At 44.1% G+C, this 27,120-nt stretch overlaps 1 protein-coding gene across 4 annotated transcripts in view; it reads right to left on the bottom strand.

Moving 5' to 3' along the window:
* Window positions 1-27,120, bottom strand: part of pnpla7b (patatin-like phospholipase domain containing 7b) — a 371,155-nt gene that overhangs the window by 273,136 nt on the left and 70,899 nt on the right. For all 4 annotated transcript variants that reach the window (XM_038782642.1, XM_038782643.1, XM_038782645.1 and 1 more), the window contains 6 exons: window positions 25,731-25,871; window positions 23,829-23,988; window positions 20,934-21,014; window positions 17,612-17,740; window positions 13,116-13,196; window positions 8,161-8,317 (listed from right to left, as the gene is read on the bottom strand). In XM_038782642.1, the coding sequence (XP_038638570.1) occupies window positions 8,161-8,317; window positions 13,116-13,196; window positions 17,612-17,740; window positions 20,934-21,014; window positions 23,829-23,988; window positions 25,731-25,871 (749 nt within the window). The remainder of the gene's footprint in view (window positions 1-8,160; window positions 8,318-13,115; window positions 13,197-17,611; window positions 17,741-20,933; window positions 21,015-23,828; window positions 23,989-25,730; window positions 25,872-27,120) is intronic.

The raw sequence follows: 27,120 nt of genomic DNA, 5'->3' as shown, positions 1-27,120 counted from the left end.
TCCCATGTGCACAGGGTTTATTCCCGCATTGATTTCTTTGTTCTGAGTAGGGGACTGGCCCCGAGGGTGGAGGAGGCCGAGTATTCGGCTATTGCGATTTCGGGCCATGCTCCGCATTGGGTGGATCTGGAGATGGGGGAGGTGCGGGACCAGCGCCCGCTTTGGCGTCTGGACGTGGGGTTGTTGGCTGATGAGGAGGTGTGTAGGAGGGTCCGGGGATGTATCGAGAGGTACCTCGAGGTCAATGATACTGGGGAGGTCCAGGTGGGGATGGTGTGGGAGGCTCTGAAGGCAGTGATTAGGGGGGAGCTGATCTCCATCTGAGCCCATAGGAGAGGGGGGAGAGGGAGAGACTGGTGAGGGAGCTGTTGAGTGTACTGCACAGGGCTCATATGTCCGGGACGAGGATGAGCAAGTTTTTGGGAGGGGGGGGGAAAAGAGGAGGACAGGTGCATTAGGTGTTCGGGGAGCCCAGTGAACCATGCCCATATGTTTTGGGCATGCCCGGCACTGGGGGAATTCTGGCAGGGGGTGGTGAGGACGGTGTGGAGGGTGGTAGGGTCCAGGGTCAAGCCAGGCTGGGGACTCGCGATATTTGGGGTTGGGGTGGAGCCGGGAGTGCAGGAGGCGAAAGAGGCCGATGTTTTGGCCTTTGCGTCCCTAGTAGCCCGGCGGAGGATCTTGCTGCAGTGGAAAGATGAGAGACCTCCGAGCGTGGAGACCTGGATCAATGACATGGCGGGATTCATTAAGCTGGAGGGGGTCAAATTCGCCCCGAGGGGGTCGGTACAAGGGTTCCTTAGGAGGTGGCAGCCTTTCCTCGACTTTCTGGCTCAACGATAAGGAACTAGGTCAGCAGCAGCAGCAGCCCGGGGGGGGAGGGGGGGGGAAGGGGGTAGTGTTTAAGTTAATTTGCTTCTTGTTAATTTATTTTGTTGTTTATTGGGTTTGGGGGGGTGGGGGGGTTCGTTACATGCGTTGTTACGGGTGCTGGGGGGTGTTTATTATTGTTATTGTTATTATTGTTCTGTTGATATATATTTTCAAATAATTCCAATAAAAATTATTTTTTAATAAAGAGATAATGGGACAGGTTAGCCATGACCTAATTGAATGACAGAATCGGCTCGAGGGACTGAAAGGCCTCTTCTTGTTCCTATTTTCCTTCACATTAGTGCTTTTACATAACAGAACGGAGTCTTTTTACCATTTCTGTTTAATTTAAAATTCCCAGCAATTGCAATGTTTTTTACATCCATCATTGAGGCACCCCTATTCTTTTCTTCTAACGATTTTCAAATTTGCATTTAAATTTAGAGATCAGAAGCACCATTTAGTATTCACCGGAGAACATAACCGACCCAAATGTGCTGCAGCTTCAAGACTAGGTCAGCACCCTCACAGTGTCTGGTGTCACAGGGTTACTGACCTTTCTAGCTGCCAAAATGTCAAGAGGACAACATTAAAAAGTCTCAATCAAGACTGGAAATGTTTTAAATTTAAATATGGAATGGGCTCTGATCCAAATCAGGTTATGCCATCAATTAACTCTTCAAAAAGACAAAGGTGGATCAACCAAAAATATACACGAGTTACTTTAAATAAAAATAGAAAAGACAGATTAATGATTCAAGTATGGATTCTCAGTAATCTGTTATTTGGGGGTCGCGTGTCGTGAGAGGGAGTGGTTGCGTTTATGCGAGTTCTAGCTCTGCTCATCTTTCAATCCTTTAGTTTGTCCTGGTGCACATTTCATTTTTTTTTTTAATTTAGAATATCAAATTCATTTTTTCCAATTAAGGGGCAATTTTAACGTGGCCAATCCACTTAACCTGCACATCTTTGGGTTGTGGGGGTGAAACCCACGCAGACACGGGGAGAATGTGCAAACTGCTCACAGTGACCCAGGGCCAGGATTCGAACCCGGGTCCTCAGCGCCATAGGCAGCAATGCTAACCACTGGTGCACATTTCATATTGGCTTTCGCTTGCGTTGTCCCTGGAAGATCCTGATCATTGTGGTGAGAAGAGGAGCCGAGATAAATCGCAAAGTTCCTTCTTTGTTCGTCGGAGTGGACTGGAGTGGGACCCAGATTGCACTGGTGCGGTTGCTGCTGAGCAGGCTCTCGCTTTGGCAGTGCTGTGTGTATGCAGGTGATGGCCGCTATTGAAACGTTGCTCGGTTGAAGATCTCGGCTCTGCGGTGCAGGTCATCAGAGCTCACTTTGAAGAATTGTAGGGTATCTTGAGAATGGTGGAGGCATAAGGAGGTTTCTGCACTTTGCGTGGTCAGGGCCTGCCTCGGTGTCATCAAAACCCTACTGCATGTTGTGTTGTTTATCCTGACGGGTTTCAGAGGTCGGGGCCAGGAAAGATGTATTTGTGGGCTTGGTCCCTGGTGAGATGCGAGTTTGAGAACTGGTTGTAACGAGAACTTTGGTAATCTTGATTTGGATGCCGGATACCTCCGATTATATGGAGCACAACAATCTTGGAAGCCAGGGGTCGGTTGGGCCCACCGATCACTGATCCTATATCGCCCTAGTCTTGGTGCTGGTGGTGATGGGTTGGAGGTGACCGAGTGGGTCAAATCGTCAACCCCCAGCTAGGGCCTAGGCTATGCACCGCCTGGGAGTCAGAGAGTCGGCATGGTGGAAGTGATGGCGCCTCATGTTCTGATCGTTGGAATCGGGATCCTCGAGAGATCCTGACGAGTGTTCGCTGATCTTGGCAGATCCTTCATCTGCCCATGCGATGTGGATGGTGTCTTTATCCTGCAATTCTTCTATAATCCTGGACGTTACTCCCTGATGATTATGTTGTTGAGTACTTAATATTTAATGTTGTCCTTTCTCCTACAACGGAGTGAAAGATACGAGTCTGACGGCGGGTGTTGCCTATTATCCTGTTATAGCAAAATCATGTTGAGTCAATCATGTGAAGTGTAATATGTGCAGCATTTTACTCCTTTGTTGATATGGTGTCTGATAATCCTCGTAGCTGTGGTAGGGGAGTGTTTTATTTTTAATCACCCCCGATCTTGTTTATAAGAATTGGGAGTGGAATCAGAGCAGGGTGAGGGATGGATGGTTGGCGTTGGTAGAGTTAGTTCAGTTCTTATTGAGATTGAGGATAGTTAAAGTTAATTAGTGTCGGGGTTTTTTTTGGATTTGTGTATTTTTTTCAATTTTAAGGTATTTGAATTTAAGATTCCGTGCCTTTTTCCTTTGAGGGCCTGGACAGATTTTGGATCCTGGGGAGGACCGAGTTCCTTCTGAATCCTGTGGTAGAGACATGTTTCGCTTGGGTCTCTCACTCTATGGTCCTCTTTTGATGTATTAGAACAAGACAATTTAATAATGGCGCACACAGAGGTGAAATTGGCTAATTGTGGTTGGTTGTGGAGGAGAGAGATTTCTCTTGGTATCCTTTCTCTGATGGCGGTCATTCCGAGTCAGTTCAGGCGTTTCTCTCCTGGGGGTCTGGACAGGTTGAGGTCCACCTCCAGTTGGGGCTGGAGTGATTATCCTCTTCTTCATAGCATTAGTGGGGATGGAGCGTTGCTCCTGGTGGGGTGGGAGAGGTATGGGTTCAGCTGAGGGGCAGGTTCTGAGGTGTGCTGGAGGCCCTGGGGGGTATAGGTCCTGTGTGTCAGGATGTGCTGGGCTAGGCCAGGTCCAACGCTGTGGCGAGTATCCGGTTGCTTTTTCGGGCTTGACATATCCCTTTTCAAGGGTGCTTGCGGGCATCCTGGTCAGTTAAGGTTTTGCTTCTTCAGTGCACAGGGGCCCCCAAGGATGAGCCAAGTTCTATGTTTGGTGGATATCTGTTGTTCCCTTTGTACTGTACAAAACAACATAACTGAAATCCACATGGATTACACTACCTGGCAGCATGGTAGCACAGTGGTTAGCACTAGGGACCCTGGCTTGGGTCACTGTCGGGTGCGCAATCTGCACCATCTCCCCGTGTCTGCATGTGTTTCCTCCAGGTGCTCCGGTTTCCTCCCACAAGTCCAAAGATGTGCAGGTTAGGTGGATTGGCCATGATAAATTGCCTGTAATGTCCAACGGTTAGGCGGGGTTACTGGTGGAGGTGTGGGCTTCAGTAGGGTGCTCTTTCAGGGGCCTGTGTAAACGTGATGGGCCAAATGGCTTCCTTCTGCACTGTTGATTCTCTGATCTACCTGGGTATTGAAATTTGTAGACTCAATACCACGCGGCACAACAAGAGATCATTCAGCCCATTGTGTGTGCCGGCTCATTGAGGAGTGACCCAATTAGCCCCACTCCCTTGCTCTTTCCTCCTTTTCCAGTATATACACAATTCGCTTCGGAAAGTCACTGCTGAATTACTTCCAGCCGCCTTTCAGGCAGTGCATTCCAGGTCATAAAGTTTCACTGCATAAAAATAAATGTTCATCTCCTCCGGTTTTTTGACACTTTGTTTCCTTGGCTTACTGACACTCCTGCCCAGAGAAACAATTTCTCTTTATTTACTCTATCAAAACCACTTATCATTTCGAACACCTATTAAATCTTCCCTCAAACCGTCACCATTGGAAAACAAAGCGACTGGGTCAGGTATTGGGACCTGTAACATCATTGAATAGTCTTGAGTTTTACTCCATTAGTTTTGGGGGTAAAGTAAAAGTTTTGTACAAGTTTCTCGTAGAAGATTACGAGTCAAACAATGGTTTATGATGCAGGAAATTGTGTGAGATTAATGGAAACGACAAGTTCAATGGGTTTAATAAGTATTTCCTATTCCATATTTCTCTTTTTTCAGCAACAACTCAGTGACAATATTAAAAGGGCAAATAAGGAAGCTGGCCTGATGTGTGAAGACTTCATTCAGATCACTTTCACTGATGGAGACCAAAAGAGTCAGTCACAGCTGCACGACAGTTAATCTCTAGAGAGAGGAGTTGGCAATGTCACTGAACTAGGAATCTAGAGGCCCAGGCTAACATGCTGGGGTTAAAATCCCACCACAGCAGCTGGTGAAATTAAAGTGCAATTAATGAAAATCTGGAACTGAAAAGCTATTCTCAGTAATAGCGACCATTAAACCATTTTCAATTGTCGCAAAAGCCATCTGGTTCACTAATGTCCTTTAGGGAAGGAAATCAATCTCAGAGGCTGCACGGTCGCACATTGGTTAGCACTGTTGCTTCACAGTGCCAGGGTCCCAGGTTCGATTCTCAGCTTGGGTCACTGCCTGTGTGGAGTCTGCACGTTCTCCCCGTGTCTGTGTTTGTTTCACCCGGGTTCTCTGGTTTCCTCCCACAAGTCCTGAAAGACGTGCTGTTAGGTGAATTGGACATTCTGAATTCTCCCTCCGTGTACCCAAACAGGCGCCGGAGAGTGGCGACTAGGGGATTTTCACAGTAACTTCATTGCAGTGTTCATGTAAGCCTACTTGTGACAATAAAGATTATTATAGATTTAAAATGAATGATTGATCCAATCGGTTTGTGAAACAGCGTTTCAATCCTATCTCCTAATTTCTCTTGTGAAAAGTTTAGCTCTAATTTTTAGACTGTGTCCCTTGTTCTAGACTGCCCAACTGGTGGAAATAGCTTTTCTCTATCTGTCCCCTTAAATAACCATTGTCCAAATCCTCCCTTGATCTTCTAAATTCCATGAAATATAACTTTGTGTAACCTCTCACTGAAATGAGGGGAGAAAGAATTCATTAAGAGTTGACAAAGGCAGAATCAAACAAAAGACAAACTACTGCCAGGAATGACGGCTACCTTTATTTTTAAAACAATGTGAGAACAAAGCATTTTCTCAAAATATAATTTGAAGTGGATAGCACATTGATTGTGACTGCCATACAAGTTATGGACTAAAAGATTAAATAAAACAAAGCACCTACTTCAGAGCTACAGGGAGGACTGACAGAAACATCTCACTCTAGTTAATCAACGCTGAGACCAGGTTGCCTGCAGCAGGCCTGATACAATTTGTTTGTGGTCAATCATAGCTATACAAGGCAGACATTTGTGCCATGAATCCTGATATATCAATCAATCGGAAAACATCAGCGTGTCATAGTGCCAGCAGTGATCACACTCTATTCCTAGAGTACCGGGTGTAAGAAATGTACAACTGCTGGGTCTCTGATCTGCATATGCCACAATTTGGACCAAATTGACCAAATGGCCTTTTCTCCTTCCAAAGATTCATATATTCTTAAATTCGAACTGTACACTGACTAATGTGTCTGGCCCGCCATCCACATGCACTGACTCAAGGGAGGGAAGACAGCTGCAACTGGAGTGAGAGAAGGTCTAGCTTCAGCATTGAGTCATAACCAGGGAGTAGGAAAAAACTGCTCTATTACATCTCAGACTTCACAAACATATGTTCTATGTTGTTCTATAAAGGGTAGCCATTGGAGAACCTAATGGTGGGGGCAAGGAGAAAAGGGGTATAGATATTCTGACAAACACTCACTGTGGTCAGGGAAATAGTTCTTCAATATTAAATAAAAACCTCAATAAACCTCTTAAAGGTGCAACAATAGAGCAAAGTATTGAGGATACGAGACCTCTAACCCTTAAGGGGTTTTCTCCTAGCCCCAATGGCTTAAGTCTCCAAAGTTCCAACTTCTTTATAACCCCTTCATTTATAAATATATATTTGTAGATTTTAACAAAGTTGCCGAAAAATTAACAGAAGCTTAGGATTTATCCTCAAATGGTATCAGTAATCAATGAAAAATGTGTTCTTAAGGGGAATGTTTCAGGACATAAGAAATCAAAGTTAGAGTCAGCCATTTGGTCCCTCATTCAATACGATAGAGGTTGATTTGATCATGGCCTCAATGTCACTTTCCTGCCACACCTCCCCCCACCATCTCAGCCTTGAATATATTGAATGACACAGGCTCCACCGCTCTCTGGGCAAGAGAATTCCAAAGGTTCTCAACCGTCAGAGAACAAGGTCCTCACCTTTATCTTAAAAGGGAGAGGAGACCCCTTAGTTTGAAATTGTGTCACTTAGTTTAGATTCCCCCGCAAGGGGCAACGCCCTCTCAGCAGCTAATCTGTCAAATGCCCTCAGAACCTTGTATGTTTCAATAAGATTACCTCTCCTCTTCTAAACTCTAATGAGTATAGGCCCAACTTGCTCAATCTTTTCCTCATAAGACAACCCCTTCATTCCAAACTTAGTGAACTTCTTCTGAACTACCTACAAATAAAGTATATACCCCCTTCAATGAGGCAACACTATACTCATTACTCCAGGTATGGTCTCCCCATCGCCTGGTACAGTTGTAGCATAACTTCACTACTTTTATACTTACCATAAGGCCAACATTCCATGTGCCTTCCTAAATACTTGCCGTTCCTGCATGCTAACTTTTTGTGATTCACGTACTGTACAAGGACACCCAGACCCCACGGCACTGATAGATCTGAATGCAGGATTCACTAGGAACACGAACACAGTACCTTTTGGATATCAACCTCAGCCGTACGCTTGCTTTGAGTGTGGAAGAGCCCAGGTAACAGAAATAACTCTGGTATTTTCAAAGATTATATTGGGTATAGGTTTCTGTGAAGCACCATGACCCCAAACAGGATCTTTGTGCCCAGGTCAGTGATTCTGCAAATGTTGAACTTCAGCAGGAGCAGATGTAAAATGAGATGCAAGTTATTCATAAGCCTATGCACAAGGCTAGCATGCTTTTTAAAAAATAAATTTAGAATGTCCAATTCTTTTTTTTCTCAATTAAGGGGCAATTTAGCGAGGCCAATCCACCTACCCTGCACATCTTTTTGGATTGATGGGGCGAGACCCATGCAGACCTGGGGCCGGGATCGAAACTGGGTTTTCAGTGCCGCGAGGCAGCAGTGCTAACCACTGTGCCACCCACAAGGCTAGCATGCTTAATGAAAATGGATCCATTAACCTTATCACGCAGTAATCCATTTGAAGACAATCATAGGTGGGGTTTTTTTCCTAAAGCCATTCTTTTTGGAGCTCTGTGCACAAAAACCTGGGTGCCAGGGTCTCTGGATTATTATTTTAGTCCAGTGACAACACTACTACGCCACCACATTTCATACTTAAAGAACAACAGTCACTGCATTTATTCACAAATCAAGTTGAACTTCAGCTTTTAAATAAGGAGGTGAGTTTTGTACCTGTTTCCAAACTGTGCGCTGAGACATCACTACCTCGGCTCACTTTCTCGAAATGATCTTCATCCATCCCAGAGATATTATGCTGCCGCTTGACCATTTTACTGGGGCTGGACGGTGTGATGCCAGACAGGGACACTAAGGGGATAGCTTGGCTCTCCTGCAGCAAGTGAAGCGTTGACCAGAATCATAATTAACCCACAATTTGCACATTCACAATAAAGAAATCCCCTCTCGCACGCAATGAAACATGCAAGGCAGTGGAGCATTGGCATCAAACCTGGTTCCTCACTTCCAGAATGTTATGCGCCCATGATGTTCCCAGGAACCAATGCCCAAAGCCTAATGTTAGTAGCTCATTTCATTAGCTGGTAAGTGAATACAGCGAGGGAAATTAGGGTATTTCCTCATGAGGAATTTCAAGAAACATCATCATATCCAAACCTTCAACACATTTTTCAACAAATTAACACTGAGGTGAGTAGTTGGAATTAAGCCTCTCACCAAAATTCCTTCACTAAAGCCCTCATTATTATTCAAAAATAAGGAGGTGAGAGAAAGGTGGAGAAAAAACATATGCAGGATTTATGTGGGACCGCACACTGCTTCAGTGCTGTGTTTTTCTGAGGATGAGTGGAGATGGTTTTAGCCCTGCTCAATTCTGATGGGCAGCACGATCACCGTCAGGTATTAAACAGCCCACTTATATTAAGGTAGCATAAATTAAATAGAAAAATTAACATTTCAGGAATAAATGAATTTCTACTTCTGGTTGATGTGAATTAATTGCATGAAGTACTTTACCCCAATCTCATCTGAACCATGAATCATAGTTTCCAGCTCATTTAACACATTTATTCTCATCTGTTCCATCCACCTTCTCGAACTGTATTAAACAGGCTGTGCAGCCCAGAGCATTAGAATTAGTAGGTGTAAACTGTTAGCAATGCATCTGGACACTAAGTAGATTTGGGATCATTGGAAAGCTGAATTTATAGATGTTTTAAAAGAACATTGTGACCGACCACTGAGGGCTCAATCCTCTAGAAACTCACAGCAAACTGTTTTTCTGAGTCCGTGTGTGTGCTTGCACTCGCGTATGGGAATGCAATGGGTAGGTGGAGGCAGGAGTATGTTTCTTCAAATTATTTTCTGGTGTCTGTCACTAAATTTCCAAGTGCTCCCTTAATCAACAAGCTGCCCCCTTCCAGGAAGACTCTGAACGTTCCACAAGTCTGTGGAAACTGACACTGTGCTGCGACTTGACCAACTTCACCAAACTTTCATGCTTCCAATCTCAAACGGTAGAAGCTCACCTATACTAGGCCGTGCTATTTGCGTCTGTTTTGCACCCGCAGAATTTTGCTTTTTGGTTCAAGATAAGGTGGCTGCACTCAAAAGAAAGGCCACTAATTTACAGTGGCTGAACAGTTCGAATTAGGTTTTAATTGCCTCAAATTCTGCAAACTCACTGCTGCTTTGGGGATCAAATTCATCAAGCCAATATTTTCCCATGTACCCTGTACATCAGTAGTTTGCTAACGGGAATTTATACATTATTGATGTGACCATACTTCAAGTACTATGTACCGTCCTGCTCATCACATTACAAAAAGGATATTGCAGCTAATGAAATGCTACAGAAGAGGGCAGCCAGAATGATTGAGAGGAAGGCAGAATTGGACTGAGGAGCAATTATGTAAATTGAGCATGTTCTCAATGGAATAATAGAAGGTTGAGTGGCAATATGATTGCTGTTATTCGGATTCAGCAGGGACTAGATAATCTAGACCATGATGAGCTATTTCACCTTGCTCAGAACAATAGAAGCAAAGGACACAGCCTGCATTTGAATTCAGCAAGCAATAATTTCTGCAGAAACAACAGTGGGTGCGAACACCCCTCACGGTTATTTATGCGCAAATTGGAACATATGGGCAGCACGGTAGCACAAGTGATTAGCAATGTGGCTTCACAGCGCCAGGGTCCCAGGTTCAATTCCCTGCTGGGTCACTGTCTGTGCGGAGTCTGCACGTCCTCCCCGTGTCTGCGTGGGTTTCCTCCAGGTGCTCCGATTTCTTCCCACAGTCCAAAGACGTGCAGGTTAGGTGGATTGGCCTTGATAAATCCACCTTCCTACGTCCACCATATCCCTTTAACCCATTTTTTAACATCAGAAATATATCTACCTCCCTCTTGAAACCATTTAATGATTTGGCCTCTATCGCACTATGGGACACCGAGTTCCACAAATTCATCCTCTGCAAGAAGTAGTTCCTCCTCAGCTCAATCTTAAATCCACCCCCTCTCAACCTATATCTGTGACCTTTTGTTCCAAATTGACCCACAAGGGGTAACATTTGGTCTACATTTACTTTATCAATCCCTTTTAGTATTTTATACACCTCGATCAGTTCCCCTCTCATCCTTCTAAACTCCAGCGAGTACAAGCCCAAACTGTTTAATCTCTCCTCATACGTCAACCCTTTCATCCCCGGAATCAATCTGGTGAACGTCCTCTGAACTGCCTCCAATCACATCTTTCCTCAAATAAGGAGACCAAAACTTGACACAATGCTCCAGGTGTGGTCTCACCAACGCCCTGTACAACTGCAACAACACTTCTCTACTTTCATACTACCGTCCTTTTGCAATAAACACCACCATGCCATTTGCCTTTCTTATTACATTCTCTACCTGCATTCTGCGATTCATGAACAAAGACACCCAGATCCCTCTGCCCAGACGTATTTCAAATCTGTTTCCATTTAGATAATAATTTGCCTTTCTTTTTTTTTAGCCAAAATTAAACTCCATCTTTTAAATTGCCAAATTTTGGCCCAAATTCCTAGCTTATCTATATCAGTCTATAAAATCTCTATCTCCTCTTCATTGCCTGTTTTCCCACCTATTTTAGTATCATCCACAAATTTTGCTTTGTTACACTCTGTCCCTGCTTACAGATTACAATACAGGTTGTAAACAGTTGAGGTTCCAGGACTGAACCTTACAGCACCCCACTAGTTACAGTTCGCCAGCCAGACCCATAAAACCCGACCCTCTGCTTTCTGACTGTCGGCCAATCCTCATTCCAATCCAGTATTCCACACCCAACTCCCTGCGATCTCACCTTCTGTATCAATCTTTTATGCGGAGAACAATTTCAGGCTAACATAGATGGACAGGTAAACAAAATACTTGAAAGTTGCATCTCACCACCTGACTCCCCATTCGATGTTTTGAATCACGAGGTTTCGGCACTGACACCATACATGTGGACTACATTTGTCACAAAATGCGAAGGATGTCTATTTCATTCAAGTGCAACCTTATTTGACACAAACTTTGACAAGTGTGGAGTCATCTTCGTTCTGCATTTTACTGTTGGGAGACTTACAATAGAGTTTTGTAAATTTCTGTTTCTCTTTTTCTCTTTCCCTCAATCCAATCTTTCCTTTGCCTTCTGTACCTGATTTGACATTGCATTCACCATTCTAGCTTCGGATTCAGATTCTGTGTTTTTCAGTAGCAATTCTTCAATTGGATTAGTTAAGGAAATACAACCAGCAGGTCTTGTGGTGCAGTGGAATAGCGACCGTGCCTCTAAGTCGGAAGCTTCAGGATGAAGACCCACTCCAGGATTTGATAGCCAAGGAAGGGTTAGGGTTAGGATTAGGGTTAATTCACAATGAGGTTAAGTATCAACTTGTAAATCCTTCCAACATAGACCAATGGCAGGCGGGAAGAGTGGGAGAGTTTCCCGATCAACCCCACGTGATGGAAAAATTCAGAAAACCATCCACTGCTATCCATAGCTACAGGCCACAATATGCATATCAGGGAGTCCAGTTGGCTGGATGGCCGCTAGGTGTCAACAGTAGGGCGTTCGATCCCCATTCCGACTGGGATGGATTGGGACCCGCCTCATTTCCCTACGTCATGGCAGTGTGGGTTGCACCTGCCTTTGGGCAGAGTCAGAAAAAGGAAGAGAAGAGGAAGAAGAAACAATACATTTTGTGTTCAAACAGGCCCAGATGCTAGGGCGGGCAAGAGAGGGGCCGGGGGGCACACCATTTTCAATCACCCACTTACAGCAACTTGCCGTGCAAAAGATAATGGAAACTAAACCGGCACAGACAAAGTCCAACTAATTAGTTTGCTGCTGCAGGCAACTCTGTCCCATAACTAATCTGTGGGAACTTTATTTCAGTGCTCAACTTATGAAACAGATTTCTAAGGAGACTATGCATTTAATATTGATTGATTCAAATGCAAACTAAATTTCAGAAAAAAACATTCTTGATATTATATACACATTATTTGCTTGGGAGGAACAAGTGACCTTGGATTCTCAAAGCTCTCCACCACTAGGGTTTCTCCCACGTCATATTTGCATCTGCTGTCGACTAATTGGTAGAGATTGATTGTTGGGATTTGTCAATAACTTCATTATTGCATCATGCAACCAGAAGACAAACTAAATTAACTTTGGTCCTTTATGGTCTCGCAATTCCTATGGCCAATAACTCTCTCCAATATTCATTTGGTTAGAGTATCACTCAAACATATCAAGTTCCTTCAGTTCTAAATTAAATAATTTAGCTCAAAGGACATTAACTTACTGGAAACCAGTCCTGTTGCATTCGATTTTACATGAATGTCTGATGTCATAATTTTTAAAAAAAACCTTAGCTCTGGTTGTCTAGTTTGTTTTCTCTAATCCCAACTATGAGTCAACAATCAGTGATAATAGCCGACCCTCCTCAAGCTGTGATAAGAGTCACCAGTCAACAATTCAATACTATAACTCTAACTTTTAATATGGCAGTAAATGTAATCATGCTAGCTAGATATCAGTATCCCAAAACAGCATATTAGCAAAATTCCTCAATAACTGATTTGCATATTAAGATTGAGTGGGCAAGGGGTCATTTATCTTTCCCGTTTTTACTACACACCGAATTGAACAGCTCCTTGGTCAGGCCCAGATAGTTGTGTAATGCCAGGAAGGTCACTCTCTGCAAGCGCACCATGATTATCTGAGAAAGAGAGAAAGCACAGTTACTCTCAGGGCCCCATCAACGTTGGTAACATTTCTTAAGAGCACACTGGTAGATGCGGACTTAAATCCACTCAAGCTCGGAAAAATTGTTCCACGATACAATTACAGATATCCTCCTTCCAAATTGGAGTTGTAAATGGAAATCGAGCTTCGAGCTATACAAGAACATGAAGAATATACTAACTATGAACGGTCATTGATGGTGGAAGGAATGCACAGTATTGAAATTACACCTCTTGAGACACATGGGTACAGCATTAAAGCAGACTTTATATTTGCTTAATAAGCTCAGTGGCAACATCATTGTGGAAATTTTGTAAATGGCAAGGTAGAAGAGTTATTCCAAGTCTATGGAACACTTTCTACTCTACCCTAATGATAATTTCACGGTCAACGCCATTGGCTGAAGCAACTCTATGGTCATCAGCATGTTCTCGTCATCTCGCCTTGGGGCTTTTTACCAATCACATAAAACATATCCTCTGGTTATAAATCCTTCCCCATTGCAAACATATTTGCTGCATCATGATTTTTGAACATCACCAACAAATCTCTCCTAAACCTTCACTGCTCCATGGAGAGCAACCCCAGTTTCTCCAGTCACTCCCGTAAGCCCCTCACCCCCGATACTATCCGAGTAACTCTCCTCTGCACCTCCAGCAAGGTTTCCACATCCTTTCTAAAGTGTGCTGCCAAGAATTGTACACAATGCTCCAGCTGGTACTAAACCAGCGTTTTTATAAGGTTTAACAAAGCTTGTTTGCTTTTGCATACTGTGTCTCTATTAATAAAGGCTTTATTAATGATTTTGTCAACTTGTTTGCCACCTTCAAAGGCTTGTGTACTTTCATTCCAAAATCTCAGCTCCACTTTACAGTGGTACTTTTTGAAAAATTATTTTACAGGATGTGGGTGTTGCTGGTTAACATTTATTGCCCATCCCTAGTTGCCTTTGAGAAGTTGGTGACTTTTTGAACGGCCACAGTCCATGCGTAGGAGGTAAACCCAGAGTGCTGCTTCGGAGGGATTCCAGGATTTTGTCCCAGCGACAAGTGAAGGAAGGGCAAGATGGTGAGTGACTTGAAGGGGAACTTCCAGGTGGTGGTGTTCCCAGATACCTGCTGCTCTCGTCCTTTTAGGTGGTAGTGGTAATGGGTTTGGAAGGTGCGGTTTAAGGAACCTTGCTGAGTTCTGCAGTGCATCTTGTAGATGGTGCACACGGCTGCCACTGTTTGTTGGTGGTGGAGGGATTGAATGTTGTGGAAGGGGTACCAATCAAGTGGGCTGCTTCATCGTGGATGGTGTTGAGCTTCTTGAGTGTTGCTGGAGCTACACTCATCCAGGTAAGTGGGGAGTATTCCATCACACTCCTGACTTCATAGAATCCCATTGGTGCAGAATGAGGCCACTCGGCCCATCAAGTCTACACTGACCCTCTGAAAAACTGCTCTACCTAGACCTACTCCCCAGGCCCATCCCAACGGCGAATCGAGCTAATCACTGGGCACAAAGGGGCAAATTAGCATGACTAATCCACCTAACCTGCACATCTTTGACTGTGGGAGGAAACCAATGCACCCAGAGGAAACCCACGCAGACATGGGGAAAACTGGCAAACTCCACACAGTCGCATTGACTGGCATTGCACCAGGGTCCCTGGCGCTGTGAGGAAGTAGAGTTGACCACTGTGCCACAGCTACGTGTGCCTTGCAGATGGACAGGCTTTGGGGTCAGGAGGTGAGGTACTCGCCGCCGAATTCCGAGACTGACCTGCTCTGGTAGCCACGGTATTTATATAGAACACAGAACATACAATGCAGAATGAGGCCATTCGGCCCATCGAGTCTGCACCGACCCACTTAAGCCCTCACTTCCACCCTTTCCCCGTAACCCAATAACCCCTCCTAATCTTTTTGGACACGAAGGGCAATTTAGCATGGCCAATCCATCTAACCTGCACATCTTTGGACTGTGGGAGGAAACCGGAGCATCCGGAGGAAACCCACGCAGAGCTAGCCCAGTTCAATTTCTGGTCAATGGTAACTCCCACCATGTTGGTAGTGGGGGATTCAGTGATGGTAATCATTGAATGTCAAGGGGCAATGGTTTAATTCTTTCTTATTGGAGATGGTGATTTCCTATTACTTGTGTGCCTCAAATGTTACTTGCCAATTGTCAGCCCAAGCAGGACATTGTCCAGGTTTTGCTGCATTTGGACATGCTTCAGCATCTGAGGAGTTGTAAATGATGCTAAACATGTGCAGTTATCCACAAAAATTCCCACTTCTGATCTTATGATTGAAGGAAGATAATTGATGAAGCAGCAGAATATGGTTGGAACTAGAAACTACCCAGAGGAACTTTTGCAGTATGGCCTGGAGTTGACATGATTAACCTCCAACCATTTGTTTGTGCCAAGTGTGACTCTAACCAGTGGACAGTTTCCCCCCCGATTCCCCTTGATACCACTCAGTTAAATGCTGCCTTGATGTCAAAGGCAGTCATTCTCACCTCATCTCTGGAATTCTCCTCTTTTGTCCATGTTTGAACCAAGGCTGCAATGAGATCAGGAGCTGAGTGGCAATCGCAAAACCTAACTGAGTGTCCGTGAACAGGTGATTACTAAGTGCCGCTCGCTAGCACTTCTGTCACATAATAATAATAACAGCTTATTGTCACAAGTAGGCTTCAATGAAATTACTCTGAAAAGCCCCTAGTCGCCACATTCCGGCGTCTGTTCGGGGAGGCCAGTACGGGAATTGAACCCACGCTGCTGGCCTTGTTCTGCATTACAAGTGAGCTGTTTAGCCCACTGTGCTAAACCAGCCCCTTTTTAGCCCTGTTTAGCCCACTTTGCTGATGATTGAGAATAGACAGATGGGAATGTAATTGGCTGGGTTGGATTTGTCCTATTTCTTGTGTACAGACATACCTGGGCAATTTTCCACATTGCCGGGTAGATGCCAGTGTTGTAGTTGTACTGAAACAGTTAGGGGTGCACCAAGTTCCGGAGCACAAGTTTTCAAGACTATTGCCGGAATATTGTCAGGGCCCATAGCTTTTGCAATATCCAGCGCCTTCAGCATTGATATCACGTGGAGCAAATCGAATTGGCTGAAGACTGGCATCTGTGATTCTGGGGACCTCCTGCGGAGGCAGAGATGGATCATCCAATCGGCACTTCTAGCTGAAGATTGTGGCGGATGCTTCAGCTTCGTCTTTTGCACAGATCCTCATTGAGGATGGGGATATTTATATTGCCTTTCTTCATTCTTCCTACAAAAGTAAATCACTTTGCACTTCTTTGCATGTCTCCAGTGTGTCTATGTCCTCTTGAAATCTTACGATCCTCCTCGTTGTTTACAATATTTCAAAGTTTTGTGCCATCTGCACACAGACACCTGGACGACACCATTGTATGCTTTCGTCAAGTCTGAAAAAGCATCTATTCAGCACTACTGTCTGCTTTCCATACTGTAGTTGAATTTGTATCCAAGCAGGCTTTGTCCCTTTATTCCCATGGGTTTCAGTTGTGCAAACAAGTCCATCGTGTAAACTTCGCCAAAGATTTTTTTGAAAGTCCATATACATTACATAGCATCAACCGGAGATGGCCTTAAATTTGAACATGGGAGAGTGGCGCAGGAGGCTGGTCTGTCATTACTTCGCTGGCATCCAGAAATGCACCAAGCAACAACACCGCAAGTGTTTAGGCTGGCCAGTCACAATAACTCCCACTAACCATCCCCCACCTGCAAACAATGACTCAACTCAGCAACACAAGTCCTCAGGAAACTAAGGAAATTTGGCATGTCCACACTGACTATTACCAACTTTTACAGATGCACCATAGAAAGCATCCTGTCTGGCTGCATCACAGCCTGGTATGGCAACTGCTCGGCCCAGGACCGCAAGAACCTTGAGAGAGTCATGAACACAGCCCAGTCCAGCACACAAACCTGCCTCCCATTCACTGACTCTATCTACACCTCCCGCTGCCTTGGGAAAGTGGGCAGCATAATCAAAGATCCGTCCCACCCGGCTTACTCACTCTTCCATCGGACAGGACATACACAAATTTGAGAACATGCAAGAACAGATTCAAAAACAGCTTCTTCTCCGCTGTTACCACACCCCTAAATGACTGATGACTGATATCTTATGACTGATCTGATTAATGCTACACTCCTGTATGCTTTACCCGATGCCGGTGTCTATGTACCTTGTGTTGCCCTATGTATTTTCTTTTCATTTTATTTCATTTTCATGTATTAAATGATCTGTTTAAGCTGCTCGCAAAACAATCATTTTCACTGTACCTCGGTACACGTGACAATAAACAAATCCAATCCAATATTCAACACTGTTTTAAAAGTGTCAATGTATTCTTACCTGAACCACTCGGACTAGGGTTTCTGGGTACTTCTGGAAGACTGACTGAAACGCGCTGGCTGGCAAGCGCAGCACAGTGGATGTGCACACTGCCCGAGCAGAGACAGTTTTATATGGAGCAGGATAACCCTGGAAAGTGAGCAATATAGTAACAGTTCAGCAAACTAATAAGCTACATTTTATAACACTTCAGATATAGAGCTACTGTACTACTCTTAATGTCGTCTCATCGTGATCTTTCAGTTTATCCGGAAAAAATAATTAAAGGAGGCAGCAAGGTATGGGGATATGGAGAGGAGAATCAGGAAGGCAAAGTCATGTTGCTAACTGAGCAACAACCTTAAGGAATAATTACCCAGTTGGATTGGCTTATTTTTAAGTCACGATCATTTCATCACAAGCCTAAGGAACAATGCAGCAAAAATTGAGTATTACACCCTTAGGTAGGCAACATGCAATCAAGAAAAAAAGTAGATGACACCCAATGACCCAGTTGTAGAAATAATTCCTATTGTAGAACTAAGCTCTGAACACCAAAAGGATTCAGAAACAACCTTCCTTGCCTATGCATATTACAGAGCTCAGCAGTGATAGGAGCATTGCAATACGTTCCAGTGCCCCAATCAAGGAAAAAGGTTGGAGGTGAGGGGCTTGGGAACCAAGGAAGATTGCGAGGCGAGGTACTTGGGAACCGAGGAAGATTGCGAGGCGGGGGGCTTGGGAACCGAGGAAGATTGCGAGACAAGGGGCTGCTACCTCCAATCGTTATCCAATGATTTTTGCTGAATTATGTATGGAAGTGTTAGCTGAGGATAGGAACAGGCTGTCAAAAGCCTTTCTTTCACTCAGTCATTATGAATGAAGAATTACCATTTGGGTTGGATGGGTGATGAATGGAGGTAACAGGAGTATTCTTACCCTCGTATGACTCACGCGAGGACAAAATCCAAGCAGGAGCTTGCATTTAGAGAGCACCTTTCACAATGGTCGCACATTACAGCCAATGAAGCATATTTCAAGCGTAATCTCCATTGCAATACAGGAAATGTGGCAGCTTCACAGAGTTCAATGACCCGAACATTTGTGTTTTCATTTGAGAGTTAAATATTGGCCAGTGAGAACTCCCTTGCCTGCCCTTCTTCCAAAAGTGGTTGAATGTCTCAGCGCACCGTTCACTCAGTATTACACTGAAGTGTGAGCTTATGGTCAGATCGCTGGAGTGAAACCTAAACCCATAACTTTTCTGATTGGGTGGAAAATGCAGGATACGCGCCAGCCCATTTGCACACAGTAAGCTTTCACAAACAGCAATGAAATAGGTGGCCAGGTAAGATGTTGGTTGTGGAACAGAGAAAGTAGCATCACAAAATCTTTTACGTTCATCTGAGGGGACAGCTGGGGTCTCAGTTCATCAAATGGTCAACACCATTACAGTATTGTACTCCCTCAGTATAGAGTCGAAATGTCAGCCTAGGTAATGTGCCCAGACTCTCAAGTGGGACTTCACCTTCCAACCATGCTGATTCTGCGGCGGGCGTGCCAAGTGCAAGGGGGGGGGGGGAGAGAAAAGTGAAAAAGGAATGCATGCGCGCTATTGAAACTGAACCAATATTGAGTCGCCTACAGTGAGAAAGGATCCACTCAATCTGATTAAACATCGTCTTCACAATCTAGTACATTAATCGGAAAGAAATTATTCTTTTCCCACATGGAAATAAATATCCTTGTTTGTCCACACCAGAATTGAACACAACAAAATCAGTGCTATTCAATCAAACCAAGTGTGATTCTATCAGATAATTGAATTGCATAAATGCTACAAACTACAGAAGTATAGCATTGATTTTCAAACAAGCAATAAGCTCAAGTTTATTATTATTGCTGATCACACAGAAACTTTGAAGATTTCAGTTCTCAAAAGCAGAATTAGTTGCTTCTAGGTCACAGATACAACACGTCGCTAGCACTGAACTAATGAAACCTAGAACACATTGAAGTCTCAATGTACATCCTTGTCATGATCATTGCTGATGAGAAAAGCTAGTAAAGTGACAGTGTCCAACTCCTTCATTCAACAGAACTATGGCAAAGATAGACCTGGATGTGGATAGGTTGAAATACTGGCCTTTAGCGCTGATTTTCAGCTGGAGGCTAATGTTTTTTTTTGGGGGGGTGGTCTTTTTCAAAAACAAAATGGTTGGAATATAGTATTTTAGATAAGTAAATAAAGATGACAGAGGAAGACAAAACAAAGGATTTCTCAAAAATAGTTTTTGCATATTTTGTTTCTAAAGAGTTGCTCCTGCCATGTTTCAGCTTTGCCACTGTAATATTGACATTTAATTCATCTTGATGGTGGAAGGCGAAAACCTTCCTATTAAAACAAAATTGGCTACATCAAGGAAGCTGTAATCTCTCTGGACATGGCAGCAGCTAAGATTGAAGGAGTCAGACTTAATATGCAATGCAAAATAAATCTTCACATTTATGCATCAACACATAAGACAGGGAGCAAAATGCAAGACATAAAACAGGGTGGCCGTTATGCAGAACATATACAACAAGATGATAGAATCTATCTGAACTGTTGGTCATTGAATCATCCTTTCTACCGATTTGAACAGGCAAATATCAGGAAACGCACTGATACTATCATTCCAGGGGCTAATGTTTAGAGTTGGCAATGAAACTGGATACAAGTGAATAGGGCCAATACTAGTCACCCAAACTCAAAGCGCATGTAACTTCCCGAGTTTATTTGGTGAGTTTACTTCCCATTATGGAACAGATTGTTGAGATGTTATAATTGGGTCCAGGTCTTTTAAAGGTGGAGGTGGGTTGGATTCAGTCACAATTCTTGCATCTGATCAGTATCCAGTGACACCTGCTAAAAATGTGCACATGCAAGCTGGATGGGGACATGATTATAGATGACTCTGATGTGTTCCAATAACCAGTAGCATTCTGGCAATCCCTGTCTGGGCCAGCTCTGTCGGTGCCCAAGTAAGCATAACCCAACAGGAGACAGGCTTACGGTAAGGAAGCAAAGCGTGTACGAGATAGACGGACCATAGACATGGCATCTATTATCAGTAATTGCATGGGGGGGGAAACGTATTGTACTCTACACAATAGGAACCGCACATTGTGGGGGAAAAAAAGAACATACATTTCTATAAATCAAAAATCTGAACATTGTTAAATATTCCAGCAACTCTAAGCATCACTGTCAAAATAAATACCAATGTAACTGCCCCATAGCCGCTCCTGGCAACTAACATCCTCATTAAAACGGCCTGCACGTTGTGCACTATTTACTCACTGTGATGACATCTAGAATACTTAGAAGACTGTGCACACTGTCGCCTGGCAGAACTTCTTTCACCACAACCTCAGTGCCATCCTGTTCAAACAAAGAACAAAAAACTTAAATGTTCATTCATGTGAGTATTCAGTCACAACTTGACTCAATTAATTCTAACCTATCTCTGAACCTATAATTCCTCCACCGAGCATGCCGACAGACCGAGACAGGTGGAAGCTTCAGCGAATTACACAAAGTGGAGATATTTTCGAAACACATCCTTTTGACTTTAATTTCTACCACCCCTCCCTATTTCATTCTTCTCAGCTCATTGTCTGTTTTCGTCCCATCTCCTTAGGACATTAAAAGTGGTCCCCCTCCTGCCCACAAAGCAATGACGGAGAGTCAACGATCACGCATTCTTCCTTCACTGCCATTCACTGGCAACAGCTGGTTTGAGACATCAACCTTGCCACTTCTTGTGCAAGCGATAGCAGCAGGAGCCTTCACAAGGATAAATAAACCCCGCATAATGGCAGTGCTCCTGTTGTTACCTTGTGAACTTTTTGAGTGGGCAAGTAAACACAGCTGGGAATACCATTCAGCTCCTCCGTCCAACAAGAAACACCCACAATCCAATTGCCGCAGCTCCTATTTGGCTCGAAAATGACTTGAGATTTCTACCTCCGTTACCAAACCAGAAGTCTATTCTTTGCGTAAAGAAGTTTCATAATTTGAACTTGTCCCTCTTTATCCTCCCGTCGGTTTACCTTGTTGCAGAATTAGGAATGTAGGTACAAGAGTAGGTAATTCACCTCTCGAGCCTGTTCCAAAATTCAATTATGGTTTGGAGGTGCTAGCGTTGGACTAGGGAGGGCACAGGAAGAAGCCTTATAACAGCATGTCAAAGTCCAACAGGTTTGTTTGGAGTCACTAGCTTTCAGAGGGCAGCTCCTACCTCAGGTGAGTGACTCAGCTGATGAAGGAGCAGCCCTCTGAAAGCTAGTGACACCAAATAAACCTGCTGGACTTTAACCTGTTGTAAGATTTCCTACTGTGCCAATATTCAATTAGATCACGGTTGACCTGTAGCTTAACTCCATCCACCTGCCGTGACCCCAATAAAAATGCATAACATTTCTTTGTGTTGTGTGGTTTTATTTTAATATGTATTTTATTAGATTTTGAGGTGTCTATTTCATGTTGTTCCTGATGTGCACAAGCCATGGTAGGACAGCACAAGCTACCGACCAGACAAGAAACAATTTCAGTTTCATCCCAGGATGTTCGTGAGCCTCTTATGAGCCAATAATGGAAGATTACTGACAGAAGCCTGGGGTTAGATTGCATGGTCACTCTTTGGTTAAGAGTGGGGAGGCACAGGGAATCCAAGAAAAGGGAAAATTCACAGCAAGTAGGCTATTCGGTGATTCTTTTCAAAGCCAGGAGCAAATTCCTGGCTAATGTGTAATGCACATGAGTAATTGAAAGCTGACATACATTTCACTGTTAAGATATGCTCAGAGTCAAAAGGCTCATACACAAGAACCTGAGCATGTTTTTTAAAATTCATTTACAGGATGTGGTTAGGCCAGCATTTATTGCTCATCTCAGTTGCCCTTCAGAAGGTGCTGGTGAGTTGCCTCCTTGAACCGCTGCAGCCCTCGAGGTGGGTGAGGTATACACCCACTATGCTGTTAGGGAGGGCACTCTAGGATGTTGCCCCAGCGACAGTGAAGGAGCGGCGACATATTTCCAAGTCAGGGTGGTGAGTGACTTGGAGGGGATCTGTCAGGTGGTGGAGTTCCCAGGTATCTGCTGCTCTTGTCCTAGATGGTAGTGGTCATGGGTTTGGAAGGTGTTGGCTCAGGAACCTTGGTGAGCTACTGCAGTTACTGCCAGTGTTAGTTGATGGTGGAGGATTTGAATGTTTGTGGAAGGGGGAGCAATCAAGCGGGCTGCTTTGTCCTGGATGATGTTGAGCTTCTTGAATGTTGTTCATAGAATTTACAGTGCAGAAGGAGGCCATTCGGCCCATCGAGTCTGCACCGGCTCTTGGAAAACCTCCACCCTATCCCAATAACCCCACCCAACACTAAGGGGCAATTTTGGATCTAAGGGCAATTTATCATGGCCAATCCACCTAACCTGCACATCTTTGGACTGTGGGAGGAAACCGGAGCACCCGGAGGAAACCAACGGACACACGGGGAGGATGTGCAGACTCCGCACAGACAGTGTCCCAAGCCAGAATCGAACCTGGGACCCTGGAGCTGTGAAGCCATTGTGCTATCCACAATGCTACCGTGCTGTCCTCTAAAAGAAGAGGCTCTACTTTTGTTGTTGGAGCTGCACTCAACCAGGCAAGTGGAGAGTATTCCATTACGCTCCTGACTTGTGCCGTGCAGACGGTGGACAGGTATCTTGGGGGGGGGGGCCCTGAGCTTTGACAAAGAGTCATCGTACTCGAAACGGTAGTTCTTTTCTCTCCCTACAGATGCTGCCAGACTTGCTGAGATTTTCCGGCATTTTCTCTTCCATTCGAGTTCTCTCTCTCCCTCCTCCCTCCCTCCCAGAGATACAGTAAGGAGCAAAGCACGCTGGATGTGATGCTTTACTGAGCTTGACAATGTGATTAATTCCTCCATAACAGCGTAAGCACTATAAGTAATTACCACAGCTCATAAAGTAAACCCAGCTTCATCACACACATCAAACAGTGCAACTCCTCAAAGAGAGCAACTCTAACATGATTAGACTCCACTGCTTCCAACATCACTATTAAAAGGGAGCTTATTAAAGTCAGTAACCCTTTAACAATTTCGATATGGACCCTGACATGCCGCTGATCAACAGAACTAGAATTCTAATTGGTATAAGCTGTTCTTTGGTACAGAGGGAACACGTTCTTACATTCTCATTAATGCACAGTTCCAGCCTCCCATCCTGCACCACGTAGATGCTGTCATCAATCTCGCCTGGACGGAAGATGTATTCCCCATCGTGGAACTGCACAAAGAACATGTGTTTACACAGTTCCAAAAACAGTGGTTTCTCAAAATGTCCCAACACCCTGCAAGGATAAAGAGTGACACATTTTGCACTGAAATATAAATAACTGAAGCAATTACGTTAACAGCAAGTCCACTAGCACCTGTAAAGGGACAGGTTGATATCAGATTGTTTAACACTGCACTCATACTGACCTGCATTTGTGATTCACAGCAGAACCAAAGCCAAGTGTAGAATCAGCCCTGATTCAGCTTTATAAAAGGAGCTTCATTCAGTATCTAACCACGAAGCTGATGTTAACCACACCATAGTATGGAGACAATAACTGGAGACCCAATGAGAATGAAAGAATCTGATCGAGTTTCATCCCAGGTTGCTCTTGTGAGCCTCCTAAAGCCAATTTGGGAGTATCAATGGTATTTAGCACGGTAATAAAACAAACTGCTGAAAAATCCGAAATTCATTGCCGTGAGCCAAGTTTGCTGTTCTCGGTCAGGTCAGCTACTGGACACCTTACAATTGCCAACAGGAAACCCACCGCTGTTCGGCTGGTTTGAAGGGATAAGAACAAAAATATAACATTTTTTAATCAGCCAGGGTCTCCTGTTGACCATTTGATCATTTACTTGGAGGTGTCATGCATGTTGAAATCTGCTGTGATGTGCACCCCCCCCAAACACTATAATTCAACAGCTAGGAGATGTTGTCTGCATTCGCAGAACTGCACCAGAGCGAAGGTCAGTGCCTTCTGTCGAGGAAGTAGAGAAAATCTTCTCAAATGAAACTCTGGATGCACATATGTTGTATATCACAGAGTAATTCAAGAACTCAGGAAAGTCAGCCTGCTGTGACCGGGGGCAGCTTTGATGGCATCAACACTAGGTTCAAATTCTCTTTCACCTCACCCTTAAATTTCTTCGCTACTCTCCTTACATGCCATGCTCTTGTTGATCTAGGATCAGATGATCCTATTGAGTGGCGAAGGAGACTCGAGGGGCTGTGTGGCCTACTCCTGCTCCTAGATTCATATTTAAGAACAGGAGCAAAGGCGGTTTGTTTAGATTGTATGGTAAGACTGCACCTGGAATATTGTGTACAGTTTAGTCCCCTACCTCAGAAAGGATATACTGGTCATTGAGGGAGTGTAGCGCAGGTTTACCAGACTAATTCCTGGGATGGCAGGACTATCCTACAAGGACAGATGGGAGGAAATTGGGCTTGGATTCTCTAGAGTTTAGAAGAATGAGGGGTGACCCCATTGAATCCACTGCCGGGTAGACGTAGGAAGGATGTTTCCCTGGCTGCGGAAGTCTAGAACCAGGGAACACAATCTCAAAATAAGGGGCAAGCCATTTAGGACTGAGATGAGGAGTTTCTTCACTTGCAGGGTAATGAATCTTTGGAATGCTCTACTCTAAAGGGCTGTGATGCTCAGTCATGGACTATGCACAAGACAGAGATTGATAGATTTCTGGATCCCAATGACGTCACAGAATATGGGGAGAACACAGGAGAGTGACGTTTCGGTAGACAATTGGCCCTGATCTAATTGTTGAATGGCAGAGCAGCCTCGAAGGGCTGAGGAGCTCCTATGTTCTATATCAGGTTTACTGAGTCAGACATATGGCTGTCACCAGGACTGATAGTGATAGGGACACATGGTAAATTTGGAGCGGCACTTAAATAACATAAAGATACATTAAATGCTACTGAATGAACTTCCCTATAGGAAACACTGGCAGAACAACAACACAAATTGTATAGTGAAAGTGGCAAGTGGCATCACCGCCTCGTTATGCTCACCTAACATTTTTGAGCATATAAAGAACCTCAGAAGGCAAGTGGGAATTCTTCACGTCAAATTCAGTCAGATCAGCCTCCAACAGCGAGGAGGGTGGCTCTTTTGGCTGCAAGGTTGGAGGCTCTTTCTTGAGGCGGAGTATCCTGCAAGAGCATCAGGAAAACAAATGAACACGCAATTATGTTTTTTTCCTTTTCCTTAAATTGCTGGGGTACAGCGAATTTACCAGGAATATAAACGATGGATGAAAGCAGTTCAATAATAGTCTTTGCAAGCTTTGCACTGAAGGGCTTGTCTATTAACAAGTACTGCCATACTCTACAAACACTCAGACACCCACCCTGACGGCCCATGTAGACAACCTTTTCCTGCAAACAGTACCATCTCCTCACACTCTTTTTATTAAGGATTGCCACCTATAGCACTGTATATTGAAGTGACTAACAATAGGGAGATAGGATGATTCTTAGCCAACAGTCCTGGACTTCAAGAAGAAAAATTCATACTTCAAAAAATTTAAAATAAAGATAAAAAACAGCCACCAAAGCCAGCTCTGATTGACAATAGCTGTCAATGAATAAATGGTTCCCTCCAGATATTTATATCATTACATCAACACCAGGAATAAGTGCAAGAGCACTCCAACACTTTCTGTGAATCCAAGAGGTCTGCATTCAACACCAGCAGTCAAACTTCACAACTCTAAATTCAACCACTGTCAGCACCACCTTCCACAGAGTTGACCTTCAACTGAAAATGTGCAACTTGTGTCCAACATCGACTACCACCTTGACAGCTATTCAAACCCATGATGCTCTGTATCTTGAACATAATATTAACCGTGGAACTCTTCGCCTAGACCTAACCACTATCTGGAACTCTGATCCTTCTTTGGAAAATTAACCATCATCTGGAATGGTGTACCCTGTACATAAACTTAATTACCAACTGGATTGTGTGCCTGGTTTGTAAAATGTACCTTGTATATATGGTCAGTTTTATGAAAGCGTGACATTTAAACAGCCGAGTGCGCCAAGGGGCTCTGCCAACTGACACACCAAAACAAAATGGCAGGCAGTCTGATCCGTACAATCTTGTAAAAATCATATGAACAGTAGAGCTGTATGTCTAGCGAAGAAAAATACTAGGCAACTTCCGGTGGTGGCGATGTGCTGAACAGTTGCACGAAAGGTGGCCGAAAGAAGTTCCTTGGGAACTTCGAATTAGGCCCTTTTAACCCGAAAATTGGACACTGAAACAAAAAAAGAAGCCCCACCCTTACCCTAAACTAACAACCACCCAAGGAATTGCCTTCAAATCACAGAGCCAGAAAAACAATAAAAGCAGCAAAAGTCAGGAGAGGAAGATACAGACTGTAAACACGCAGAGCAG

This window comes from Scyliorhinus canicula, chromosome 21 (assembly GCF_902713615.1).
Source record: "Scyliorhinus canicula chromosome 21, sScyCan1.1, whole genome shotgun sequence".
NCBI lineage: Eukaryota > Metazoa > Chordata > Chondrichthyes > Carcharhiniformes > Scyliorhinidae > Scyliorhinus > Scyliorhinus canicula.
This window is presented reverse-complemented; position numbering and strand designations above follow the sequence as displayed.